General features: G+C 41.8%; 1 protein-coding gene across 2 annotated transcripts in view; it reads right to left on the minus strand.

The window, feature by feature from the left end:
- P2RX5 (purinergic receptor P2X 5) overlaps window positions 1-14,003 on the minus strand; it is a 516,750-nt gene that overhangs the window by 306,217 nt on the left and 196,530 nt on the right. For both annotated transcript variants that reach the window (XM_086955030.1, XM_086955029.1), the window contains exon 3: window positions 13,004-13,075. In XM_086955030.1, coding sequence (XP_086811156.1) covers window positions 13,004-13,075 — 72 coding nt within the window. The remainder of the gene's footprint in view (window positions 1-13,003; window positions 13,076-14,003) is intronic.

Consider the following 14,003-nt stretch of genomic DNA (forward strand, 5'->3'; position numbering starts at 1 on the left):
GGACAACAGTTTGATCTGTCAAAATTTAACCCAGAGAACAAGCCAACATGTTCTACCTTCTCTAACAGGACTGCCACTCCGTTGCCATGGTCACACACAACACATACAATAACAAATCGTCTGCATAGAGGGACACATGATGACCCCTGCCAGATGCTACTATTCCCACTCTTTATCCTTACTAGGCTCCAAAGTTAGGGCATGTGGTGTGGATGAGAGTGGGCATCTCTATGTGGTCCCTCTACAGACATCCCAGGGGTGTTGGTGAACATCAAACATCAAACCTGTTCTTGACATTGGCAACATGCATATATTATATTACCTCCACGGGCAGTGAGTAGCAAGAATTAGCGACGTCCTTTCTTTGACGATTGTGCGACTACAGGAAGATGCTTCTGCTCACACTCCATTTTCAGAAAAATTCATAATAAAACTTGGATCATCCTGCGTGTGATTACCAAGGATATTTAATATTTGTATCCCTATTCCCCAAACAAACTATAAGTAAGGTGTGGAAAAATAAGTGAGATCTCTAACTCCTGGGGAAGGGTGTATGACCCAGTTGGGCGATTGAGAGCGGCCAAAACATGTTGAGAAAAGATAAGAGGGCTGAAGGGTCATTAATATCCCTGTTTCATCAACACTACAGATGTTTTAATCCTATCCAGGGGGTTCGAGAATAAAGATAGTTTAGGCATCACTGAGGTAGTTTTAACCACTTTTTTGTTCTACAGACTAGATTCCCACATATATGTGTACTGTCTTCCCCCTTTGCACCATCCGTGGTGTTGGTCTGCCCAGGGATGTTGTAGCACTCCCAATGATGAAGAATGCCACTATTAGTGGGTAAGGGCACTTTTAAAGAACCTTGGGGCATATTATCAAGGGGGTTTATCTCCGCTTTTTTGGCTTTAGAAGCCAAGAAAGCGGAGATAAAATTATCTCCCTATTACCAAGCTGTCGCTAACACCAGTTAGTGACAGCTAATAGGAGATAGCGACCATCTTGGGCCCCGCTTTGCATGTCAGTGATATTTATCACTAATGACATGCAAAGTGGGCGTGCCAAGATGTTAGCGACTGGAAACAGTCCCTAACATCGCTATCTCCTATTACCAACTTTTGGAGATATTCGCGCTAACCGCGAATATCTCCAAAAGCTAACACCTGCCCTGAGCAGTTCTTAGCCATGTTATCCAATGGGAGGTGGATAACATGGCTAAGAGCATTTGCTCGATAATGCATTAATATCGCTGACTTTTCAGCGATATTCATGCATTGCGGCCGTTTTTTATCGCATTTGCGATAAACCTTGCTAATAGCAAGGTTTATCTGCGATAAAAATCGCCGAAGTGCGGCGATAAATTTTGTCTCTAAACAAGTTAGAGACAAAAATTATCGCTAGTTGTTGGTAATATGCCCCCTTGTGTTTTTCCTATGTTGTATTCTTGATTTGAGAGACTACTACATTTCCTCCTTTTTCCCTCGTTTGTGTCTATGTATATTATAGTCAGAACCGAGAAAGGAACTTGGCTTCAAAATGCATATTTTAAAGCGCACAAAAGAGGAATTCACCAGTACAGGTGTATGAGTCAGTCAGTCAAAAAGCTTTTATTATCGGTTAAAAACCATATAAAAGACATGAATATCACATCATATACAACAATACTATATACAAATAAGTTAAAAATTATAAAAAAATTCATAAAAGACCTCAAAAAGCAGCGTACTTGAATTTATGAACAAACATTGGTGTCTCTCACTCTTACACAAGTTACAGTCTGACCCACCACGCAAAGTAAGTTAAAAAGGGGCCACCCGTATTATATCTTTTAAAAACCCTTTAGAGTTGCACACCTTCTGAACCACATCGACGAAGAAATTTAGAAGTGGCAAGAACAAACATAAAGGACGTGTCTGATTTGAAAAGTCTAAAGGCCTCTCTGTAGTCCCTTATGCCTCTAGACCGACAACACTGGATTAACCATTTGGTTCTTGCCCTAGAGTAAGAGGGGCAGAAGAGCAGAATGTGAAGATCTGTCTCTCTGCTAGCCTCACAACCTGGGCAAGTACTTGCAGGGAGTGGTGTTTTGACCACTTGTCGGTGGTTTCCCTTAAGGGAAGTGTGCCATGCCTAAACTGGAGGTAAAGTTTCTTAGCCAAAGGTGGCTGAATTTGGTCTAGGAATCTTTCAAAAGAAGGGTGGGTCTTAATCTCTAGGAAGGTACTGGTGAGCCTGCCCAGGGACGGGTTTGATGATAGGAGAGCCCTACCATGCTCTTTCAGCACTATGCTCAAAGCTTTTCTAGAGAGCGAGGCGCAAGCCTCCTCCGGGGAGGACCACAGGTCCCCCATGCCCAGATTCTGTACAAGGCTTCGGATGTACTTCAGCCATGGGATCCTACCCAGACCCCCTCTGGCTAGCAAGTCCCGCAAGTCTTCCCTATAGCGCTCAAGTTCCGGGGTAGCCCAAAGCCGTCTCCAATATAGCAGGGGACGATTTTAAACGACCTCGTGTATTGGCGCCAGACCTAGGTCCAACCTCAAGGGAACGAGGGGAGGGCTCTGGGGAAGACGCAAAAGGCGTCTTATAAAACTGTTCTCAGTAAGGGAAAGAGGGGCCACACTTACATGCCCCCAGAGTTCTGCACCATAGAGTGCGCCACCTCTTGCCTGCGCCTTATAAATTTCTACAGACGGTCCCGTGAGTTTGAGGGAAGATTCACTATGGACTTTTAAGATCCCGCCTGATGACTGGGCGAGTTTCAGGTTGGCTTTAGCAATCTGCGAACCCCAGTTCATTTTATCATTAAGGGTTACCCCCAGATATTCAAAGGTTGAAACTCTATCAAGAGCCGTTCCATCCAGATGTGGGTGGGGACAGTTCGGATGGATCGAGTAATACACCATGTATTTCGTTTTGGCGAAATTGATTTCCAAGTTCCTCAATTTACAGAAGCTGGAGAATGCTTCCAATGTGCGCTGGATACCCCCCAGTGTTTTGGACAGTAGGAGGGTATCATCAGCAAACATTAACGCCGGGATTTTCCTACCAGCTAGTGTAGGGGAGTCCAGATTGTTCACTCCCAGTAAATGGGCAATGAGGCCGTTGAGGAATAGGGAGAAGACGGTGGGCGCTAGTACACATCCTTGCCTGACTCCCCTTTCCACTGGGAAAGGGGAAGTCAGTGCCCCCCCTTCCCAAACCTCACCCTTGCGTACGTGCCCATATGCAGCCGCTTAAAGAGCTCACACAGGTAAGCCGGAGCGCCCATCTCGGTTAGGATGACCCAGAGCTTGTCCCTCTGAGCCAGGTCGAAAGCCGACCGAAGGTCCACAAATATCAAGTACAGACTGCCGCCCCCCAGAGTAACAGTCCTCCAATGGACCAGCTGGAGTCTAAAAAGCTGGTCTATCGTCGACACCCCCGCCCTGAATCCGGCCTGCAGAGAGGACAGGACGTTGTTATCGTCCATCCAATTCTGCAACCTGGTCAGGAGGACTCTGGAAAAAAGCTTCTGGAGGACGTCAATCAGGCTTATCGGTCGGTAGTTGGCCGGGTCCAGGGGAGAAGCTTTCTTGAATATGGGTATGATTTTGGCACCTAGCCAGGTCGGCGGAATAGCCATGCCCTGCATGATGGCGTTAAAAAGATGTATGGTGCCCATACCCCACCCTCGATCCGATACAGGTCCCCAGGGATTTTATCCATCCCCGGAGCCTTTCCCGGCATCAGACTCCTAATTGCTGCCTTGATTTCCAAGGTCGTGAAGGGATAACCATCAAAGGCCCTACCCAACACGACGGCTGGATCAGAGAATATTACGGTCACACAGGGAGGCGCCAGAGCCTTCGGAGAGTCTAGTGCGTAGAGGGGCTTGAAGTGGGCAAAGGTGTATGAAAGAACCTACTGAGACATATCTATCTGCCTCTCTACGGCGTAAATCTTATATGACCTAGAGAGAGAGCAAGAGGTGTCTTTAAAGAGCCACTGTCAGTACGACCTGTCTATTCATACTTACATATGCACAAAATAAAGTGGCCAGTTGTTTTGAAGAAAAATCCTTTGTTTACTTGATTGAAATGTTTGTGCTCTGCATACAGAGTATATCACTTTCTGGTCTCTTCAGAGTATTCTTAAAAAAGTGACTCAGTACCTCACTCACACTAGGTGGCATGCTTAAATAGGGGTGCTCCTTCTCCAGCACGTATTATTGCTAGGCTGGCTCACCAAAACCGCTATTTGGGAGCAATGTTAGATGTGCGAAGAGTCGTGATCAATTAAAATAAAATATTTAGATATTGGAAATTTCTTTTCATTAAGGATAAGCCTGGCTATGTAGTGTTGATAGTGAGCAGATGATCAGTGTGGAACTTACAGGTTGTTAATATACTGGTCTAGATATTGCAGTGTGACCCCAAGGGCCCTACACACATCACATTGTCCCCACACATGCTCTTACCAGCACCCCTGTAAAAACTTCTAATTCAGCGTCTACATTCCATACCGAACCTGCGGTCTCATGAAAATATTTTGTGTTTTTTTCCCTCAGGATGTTTGAAATGTGTCAACAATGACCAGTGTGAGTTGACTGTATTTGTATCTTTCGATAGGACACTTCCAACTGCAAAGTAACAATTAATGGACACTGATGAGGAAGTGTCCTGCCCAAATGTTCTGCCTTTAAGACTTTACCAATTGATTTCCATCAACATCCCCATGAACATCCCTAATCTATTGAGCAGGTGATGCACCGGAGAGTAAAAGATGAAGTCTCCCAATCTGGGTAAATGTATTTCCCAGACACCTGGCAGGATCTTAATTTTTCAAGGAATATTTCAAGGGACCCGGATTCTTGGGCTTGAGACTTCAAATATGGATGTGATGTAGCCCTATCAGGATCCACCATGTGATTGAAATCTCCTCCACATGCCAGCAAATCACCTCTGTATGGGCAGCAGTGAGCCGTCACCTATGGTAAGAACTTTGTTGTGTCTCTATTAGATCTATGTTTATGTACACAACAGATGTGTCTTGCATTTAATGTGCCAGACACTACCACAAACCATTCATCAGGATCTGTTATGGAGTCAAACATTTAAATGGACCCGCAGTCTAATCCAGATCAGGTCTCCTCTGGCATACACTGAATAGGTAAAGGAAACCTCCTGCCATTGTGGTCTCACTAAAGCTCCTGACATTCTTTCATGTCTACGTGTCCCCTCATGAAATTTTACCTGAACAGTGGGTCTTTTAGTGCTTGCTTGGAGGTGATGCTTCTTGACATACCTGACCAGACGACTGTCATTTCTGTCATGTCAGGAAACCCGGCATGGAAAGCCTGTCAGAAACCGAGCATCGTTATTACAACAGCGGCAAAGCCGTCCATTTGGATAACGGGCCGGTTTCCGATTGGCCAACAGGCTCCTTGAGCCAATCAGAATACAGCCGGAATGAACGATTGATTTCAATTCCAACTGCCTTGATTTTAATTAGGGGGTAGTAATTGAAACTAACGATCTCGGTCGGAAAGCCTCTGACCGAGATTGTAATAGGCCCCAGAGTGTCGTACTCAGGAGGTGTAAAATTTACAAGTCCCACTACACCCAATACAACAGTAGAGAATGTGTTTTATTGCGGAGAGGTAAAAATGAACTATTCCCACTCCATTCAATTCAACATTAGAGAAAGTGTTAGATTGCGGAGGGGTAAAATTTACGATTTCCACTCCAGTCAGTGCCACAGTAGGGAAAATGTTGGATTGCGGAGGGGTAAAATGTACTATTTCCACTCCAGTCAGTTCAACAGTAGCGAAAATGTTGAATTGCGGAGGGTTACAATTTACTATTCCCACTCCAGTCAGTTCAACAGTAGGTAAAGTGCTGGATAGCAGAGAGGTAACATTTATTATTCCCACTCCAATGGATGCAACAGTAGGGAAATTGTTGGATTGCGGAGTGGTAAAATGTACTATTCCCAATCCAATCAGCGCCAAAGAAGAGAAAGTGTTGGATTGTGGCGGGGTAAAGTTTACTATTCCTAATGCAGTCAATGCAACATTAGAAACAAACACATTCTCTTGAACACAATAAAATAATTTACAAAACATTGTAAACAACTAAAAAAGATAAATATGTTAAAAAAGACAAATATATTTTATATTACAAATAAATCAAATAAATACATATTATAATGTTAAATACGTATCATAAATAACTACAAATATTATTATAATTAAAATACTAAAACAATTTTCAGGTAAATAAATTTTTTTATTTATAAATTATTTATGAACAAAAATAATTTCTTAAATCATTTTTATTTAGTTACTTTTTACCATATATCCCTAGAAAACTCACACTCTTCACCTAAAACGGAACATTAAAAAGCAAATTATTTACACTATCAACATAAATATTTATCAATAAAATAATTATCATTAATAAAAAAAATTGAATATATATAAATTTCTTCCCATCAATATCCCCCACAAACCCCACAACACACTCCTAAAAATGTACAATTTAATAATTAATATAAATAAAAAATTAATTATTAGCTAATTAAAATTAATTTTCCTCCCACCATATACCCCTACAAAACCCACAACCCACACCTAAAATGTAGATAAAAAAATGTAATTGCTCAAATAACACAATTATTCATCAATTAAATAACTATTGTTAAATAAGAAATATAAATATAAATTAATTAGAATTAATTTACTGCCCACCCTATACCCCCATCAACCCCAAAAATAACACCTAAAAGAAAAAAATAATTACACAATTAACATGATTATCAATTCAATAATTAATATTAATTAACAACTAATTATTAATTAATTTGAATTGATTTACTCCCCACCCTGTAGTACCCCTATAAAGCCTTAACCTACAACTAAGAAAATGAAATTACACAATTTAAATATTTAATTATCAATTTACTAATTAATATTAAATAACGAATTACTAATTAATTATAATTACATTACTTCCCATCCTGTACCCCTATAAACCCCACACAATGCACATAAAAATTAAGTTAAAAAAATATTGCACAATTCCCATAATTAATAATTCATTAAATAAATAATACTAATTTAAAAAGAATCATTTATTTATTATAATTAAATAACTTCCCACCCTGTACTCCTATTAACCCACAGCCCACTATGGTACTAAAAAGCCCCCAAATTTAAAAAAGAAAACGTAATAACTTCTAAAAGTTCAAAAACTATATTAAAAAACATCAACAATAATTATACAGAAAACATACATATGATACATTAAAAATACATACTGAAATACATAATATTTTTTTAAAGAAATTATAAACAAATATATATTGATATAAATGATATCAATGACTTCGATATTTCAATAAACAATATTATTTGCCTGAAATTTGATTTTCTTGACAACAATATTCTTGCAGATGATATTGCCATATTCCGATATTTTTTATTCGATATTTTGGTAAGTCAATATTTTGTACTCAATATTTTGTCTTAACACCGGTTGAGTTAAACTACATAGAAGCTCTCCAGTTCCCATACCTTCACTTGCCCCTTCCTAACTTAACCACATTTCTTCACTGAAAATACTTGAGTATCCCATGGGATCTTTACAATGGGTCATGCTTCAGAGACTGTATCAATACTTTTTGGCAGGCACTCAGAGACCAGGTTTCATCTCTCATGGTACTTAGTGACATGGGGTACTACCAATGACCATCATTTGCTGCTGAGATCCTCTGTAGAGAGTTCTTAGCTGAGATGTCTACAGACTCCTCTCACTTAGGGGGTGATTAGGATGGGGGTCGGACTTACCTTAGACCACCACCCTATCATATACAGGCCTATTTGACAGGCCCTGATCGGTCCCACAAAAGGCATTAGGATGCAAACACCACCACGGCGGAAGCAATACCTATCTTTTGTATTGCGGCGGGTGCTTCTGGCTGCAGCACACGCTGCAATGCAAAAATGGACACTTTACCTATCTCTGGACTACATGGCAGGCACCTTTCTGTGCCTGCCACATGATGCAGGGATAAGTAGGGGGGCACCATAGGTTCCCCCAAAAACCCACAGCTTAGGGCCTGGAATAAAGGGCCCTGCTACAGGCCCCCAAAGTCCCTTTCCGCCTACCTGGTCATGGGGGGTGAACTGCCGCTGACAGGCGGAAAGGGATATCATTATCCCTATGGTGGTGCCTGGCAGGCACTGCCGCCATTCTGTAGGATGCAGGAGGTCCGATGGGTAGTCGGAAACATTTTGAATGTCGGACCTGTGGCAGTCAGTCTTTCCAACTGCCACACATGCGGCCGCCATCCAAATGTGGCGGGCGGAAAGCATGATTGCGATGGCAGTGGGACGGCCACCGACGGGCTATCAGTGGCGGTTCTACCATTATCGGGCCCTAAATTTTCATTATCATGCTGTCCTCTAATGTGGGTGAAGTACGCCTAGAATTTTCCTATTTTTGCTTATCACATTCCTCAGACCTCTACGGGCCTATGTACGGACTATAAAAAGTTTCTCGTCTGCTATAAAAGTAACCTTTGTTGGGGATGCAAGGATGCATTTTGAACTAGTTGTTCGCAGTCTCTTTTTACAAAACACTACAGTTATTTTCCCATTGTGCCATTTTACTACTATGTAAAACAATACAAATCACTTCACACACATTCAACAGAAAATACAAAGGCCACCTGCATTAGAGAAAAAAGAAGCTGATCAAAATACCACGGGCCGATTACGAACTCGGTCCGAAAGCCTCCGACCTTAGGTCGGAAGCTTTCCGACCGAGATTGTCAGTTTTATTTCCGACCGGCTGATAACATACGATACAGCCAGTTGGAATTGAATTTGGCTGGTCATTCCAGCAATTCCATTCAATGAGCCCGTCGACCAGTCAGACAGTCAGAAGCCGGCCCATAATCCACATGTATGGCGCTTCATGCCGTCCAGATTGCAATGTACGGTGTCTGACAAACTTTCCATGCCGGGCTTTTCGACATAGAAATCCTGTATTAGCGCATGTTTGGGGGTCCCTAGCAGGGCCCCCTTCTGTTTGCGGCCCCCAGTTTGGGGCGAGGAGGGGCTCCTATGGTGCCACCTTGTTGCTACCTGCACCTTGTGGCTGGCACGTTGAGGTGCCTGCTACAGGGTGCAGGGATGAACACAATCTCCCATTTCTCTATGGGAGCTTGTGTAACAGCTGGTTTCAGGCCATAACACAAGCAAGCTCCCATAGAGAAATGGGAGTATACGACCGCACAGTGTGCGGTCGCATCGTAATCATGCAGTTGGGATCGTCTGTCATTCCTGATTCCGCGATGGTGTCGGCCGGAGGAAACTTCGACCGTCATTGTAATAAGCCTCCTTGTCTAGAAAAATATAAGTTTTAATTTGACATATTACACAACATAAATTTATCCACATAAATATTAATGAGAAACTTTATCCTCAGACAATCCAATGTGTCTTTAGATTCATGTATCACTACCATATATGTCACTGTGCATTAATAAAATTAATCAATCATAAATAAATGTCTAGTGTATGTGGGTTGAAACACTATTACTCTTCACGTTTTGGCAGGCTGAAAGTATAATTTCCACTGTTATCAGGACAAAAACAATTCGTTTTCTTCCGTTAGAATTAAAACATTTTTTTTAACAAAACATCTCTACTGAGTGATCTCAAATAGAAAATGTGGACACTATTGGGGATACATACGTCTCTCAGTGTTTAAAAACAGGGCACTATCAGCCATATTCATGAACATGAATTGCGCCTGCAAATGGCCAGATTCTGAGAATCTGGCCGTTTGCGAGTGCGATTTTTGCATTTGGGATTCATCATCCCAAATGCAAAAATCGCTATTACCGAAATCGCATATTTGCGAGGAATTGGATTTAAGGAATCTCTAATAGAGATTCCTTAAATCCAATTCAGCACCCATTTTGAAATTGCGAATTCGCAATATTTGGTCGCAATTTACCACGAAATCTGACTTTGTGGTAAATTGCAAAAAAAGAGTAAAAAGCACTTTAGTGCATTTTTTTCTTTAGCATGTTACACACACACATGTCCTCTGGACATGTGTGTGCGCAACACCTGTTCAAATGTGCATTTGAGGGGTGCTACAGGGTGTCCTTTGGACACCCCTGGCACCCTTCAAATCGCAATCTTATTTGCGATTAGCAAATTGCTAATCGCAAATAAGGAATACTCCCCATTCATTCCTATGGGCCTTTTGGCCCATAGGAATGAATGGGGAGTTTTCCTTATTTGCGATTAGCAATTTGCTAATCGCAAATAAGGAATCAGTAGGAATCGCAATAATTCTTGCTAATCCTACATGAATCCCGTTTTGCGAGTCCTTAATAGCGAATCGCTATAATTCGCTATTAGGGCCTCGCAAAACGGGAGATTGATGAATATTTGCTGTATCTTCTCTCATGACTCCACGTTGTTCTCCAATTTCCATGTTAATTTATATCTTGGTGGTAAAGCCTCATCTGGGTACAACCTCTATTGTAAACTTAAGCGAGTCCTGAATCACCGCAATTTTATTTTTACTCTACCAAAGGCAATTCATTCTCTTCTGCTCTAATGCCTGCAAGTAATCTGAGAAAAACATTTTTTTTGTATGAATATATACCTCTGGGTCCTTCTTATATATCATCAGCTGCACTGTGCCCCTTTCTTTTGAAAATTAAAGGGGCAAGCAAGTGTTTATGTCAGACTATCGAGCACAAAAATATTGTAGTGCCAAAACATTGGGGCTTAAATATCAATAATTAAACTATTATGAAGGTAAATGCATGTAGGCAGGCTTACTATTCCTAACTCCACATTATGAACCTTGAAGATATATATGACCAGGGTGCATATATGAAGCATTACGAATAGGAAACAAAAACTCACCTACATATACCCTATATTTCAGATGTTTGACTCTGTACAATAAATTGCCCAATTGTTTTTGCAGATCAAATACATTTGTTTCTGGGCTTACCATCTCCTCTTTCTTATGTGACATTCTAAGACATCTTTTTCATACAGCTGTAAATAAAGTTCACTTCTATAGCCATTCTGATAATTTTAACCTCCAGCCCCAATCATATAGGAATTAAGAGTTTTCATTTTTTATTGCACCCGGTCCATCGAGGGTGTGATAAGAATCTGCATCGCCTGGATACATTTCAGATGGAGAGAAAGGCCAGGTAAATACTGGAAAATGTGAATGGTGATGCATTAAGCACTAACATCGGTAATGTTATGCCCCATTTTAGGAGCAAAACCAGAAAAGGTGACAATTTTTGCACATGATAAATTCTGCACACCTCGTAATGAGGATCCTAGAGTGCAGCATGTGTAGTGATTGGCTTTGAGGACCAAAGACATTGTCTCTGACCCTCTGTCAGCAGTGTGTGCTAGCGTCTTAACACGAATCATAGCTAGCTGTGTGCACATAAAGTAATAGTATGAAGTCTATTTTATTTATTTATTTATTTTGAGAGTTTTATATAGCGCGGACAAGATCTTTGCAGATATCAGAGCGCTTTACAAAGAAGGGTACATGAGGGAGCAAAGTCAGACAGATAAATCAATAAATCAAACAGTACAAAAAGGTGTCTGCAAAGCCAATCATGTGAATAATAAGACACTCATACAAATAAGCAGAGGGGTCAGACATGTGTTACCGATTGGTGCAGAGTATTAAGAGAGTTCGAGATAAAAGTTCAAGTGTATTTAGCCATGAGGATAGCTTTTACTTCATTTTTAAAGAGTGTAGTGGAGGAGATGAGCCTGGTTTCGGGAGGGAGTGAGTTCCAGATCCTAGGCGCCATTCCTGAGAAGGAGCGCTTATATGTTTTTTCCTTCCGGAATCTTCGAGGTTTCAGCCGAAGATTGTTTGTGCCTCTAGTGTTTCTAGCTCCGCCAGAGATTGTCAGTTTCTGAGCGAGGTAGCGGGGTGAGTTTAGGTGTACCGCCTTGTGTGTCATGCAGGCGATTTTCGGATGTATTCTGGCTTCAAAAGGCAGCCAGTTCAGGGATTTCAAGTCAGGGGTAATATGGGAGTGCTTTTTTGACCCAGTGATGAGTCTCGCTGCAGCGTTTAGAGAAGCTTTTAGTGCTGCGGTTGTAGTTAGGGGGAGTCCGCAGAGGGCGGTGCTGCCGTATTCAATTCGAGGGATGACTAGAGCTTGTACTGCGGTTTGGAAGTCTTTGGCTGGGAGGAAGGGTTTAAGTTTCCTCAGAGTATTGATCTGGAAGTTCGCTCCCTTTGTTGCCTTGCTGATATGTTGCTGCATGTTGAGATTGGTGTCGAGTGTTATGCCTAAAGATTTTGCTGAGTCCACGATGGTGGGTTGTACATTGAGTGCAGTTAGGTGTTTAAGCCAAATTTGCGTAGTGGAGATCTTCGCTGGTGGTGAGATCAGTATCTTTGGCTTCTCAAAGGTAGCATCAATCTTTATGGCAGTGTTCCTATTGATCCATAGAAGATACCCCCATGTCAGCCAACAGTAGAAGAGGGCCTGTGCTTGTATGTATCAGGTAGGGCGCGATGTTATACTGGCTAAGTCACATACAGTCTTCATTTTATGGTGGATAGACGTGGGAGATCCCCAATCTGGTGAACGTCCTCTACTGCTGCGTTGCGACACCCACAGGGCACCCTTGCCTCAGCCACCACCACCAGAAGTACCTCCTTCACCTCTGCCTCTCACTCAGCCCCAATGCCCACACCCTTGTTCACTGGGCTCCAAGGCCACTGCCTTGTAGCCTGCTCTGTACCCTCGAGTGATGGCATGCATGCTTTTGCCTTCTAGCTATCTTTGAAAAGCTGTTTCAGCACTCCGCACTTTTGGCTAGTTTCCCCCTACGGAAGTACCATATAAATACATAGAGAGGTTATGACAGCTAACATCTGTGAGGTGTAAAGAGCAGGACTAGAATCTTAATACTTTTAGCTGGAAGACCTACCTCAGAACATGTCCGCTGCCTTTGATTCGGGGTAACGATCAGGTTGGTCACAACAAAGAAAACATTTTCACCCTGGAAAAAATGACAAGATAATAGATATCAGTGAGAGCCCTTGGATACAAAACTGTGTGACATGGATGCTTTCTACTTCAAGCTCAGCGCCTTTACTGCTAGCTGCTGGTACTTGGCCTCTGGATCTGAGAGGGAGACTGTGTGATCTGCATAATCCCAAACATTTTATGCTTTTTGGAACTAGGGTTAGACTATTCTTCAGACCACTCTAACTAAGCTCTTTGAAGGGCTAGCTGTCAGTCCCCTTAATGAGAACATCATGACCAAACATTAGGCTTAGGTAAAAGAGAAGAAACTATGTCTTCCTTAAACAAGCTCACTTTCTATAATATAAAATAAATAATATATAATAGAAAAAAGACTATGAAGTATTAGCAGACCTAAAAGTCTTCAACACTTCCAGGAACTATGAAATTGTTGGGATTCATGATTGACTCCTCAATGTCGGTGATACTTCACATGAATAAACTGAAAACAATCATCACATTTCTAAATATATTAACTAAAAAGAAGAAAATATCTACTCACCTAACAGCACATGAAGACAGTTGCACACGTGATAGTCGGGCCTCATTTACTTGGCCCGAGCGGCACTTTGTGCCGTCGGAGTGTCACTTTTTGACGCTCTGTTTGCACAATGTGCCACAGCATATTTACACAGGGCCACGCAATGCCACTTTATGTGGCTTTTCATAGCTTTGTAAATATGTGCCCTCTTCATGCAGAACACTGCGTGAAAGGGGCGTTCCATGGGTGTTGCTGTAGGTGATCCCACGCATTCCCAGATTTATGAGGAATCATAACCCTGGGAATGCATCAGAATCCTATGCCTCCCAGTGGGACGCGTAGGAGTGGCACAACGAGGAGAAATACTTTTATTTCTTCTTGTTTTTTCCTCTTTCTATGCTTGCTGCACAATGAGAGAAAA

This window comes from Lissotriton vulgaris, chromosome 2_1, assembly GCF_964263255.1.
Source record: "Lissotriton vulgaris chromosome 2_1, aLisVul1.2, whole genome shotgun sequence".
In the NCBI taxonomy this organism is placed as follows: Eukaryota; Metazoa; Chordata; class Amphibia; order Caudata; family Salamandridae; genus Lissotriton; species Lissotriton vulgaris.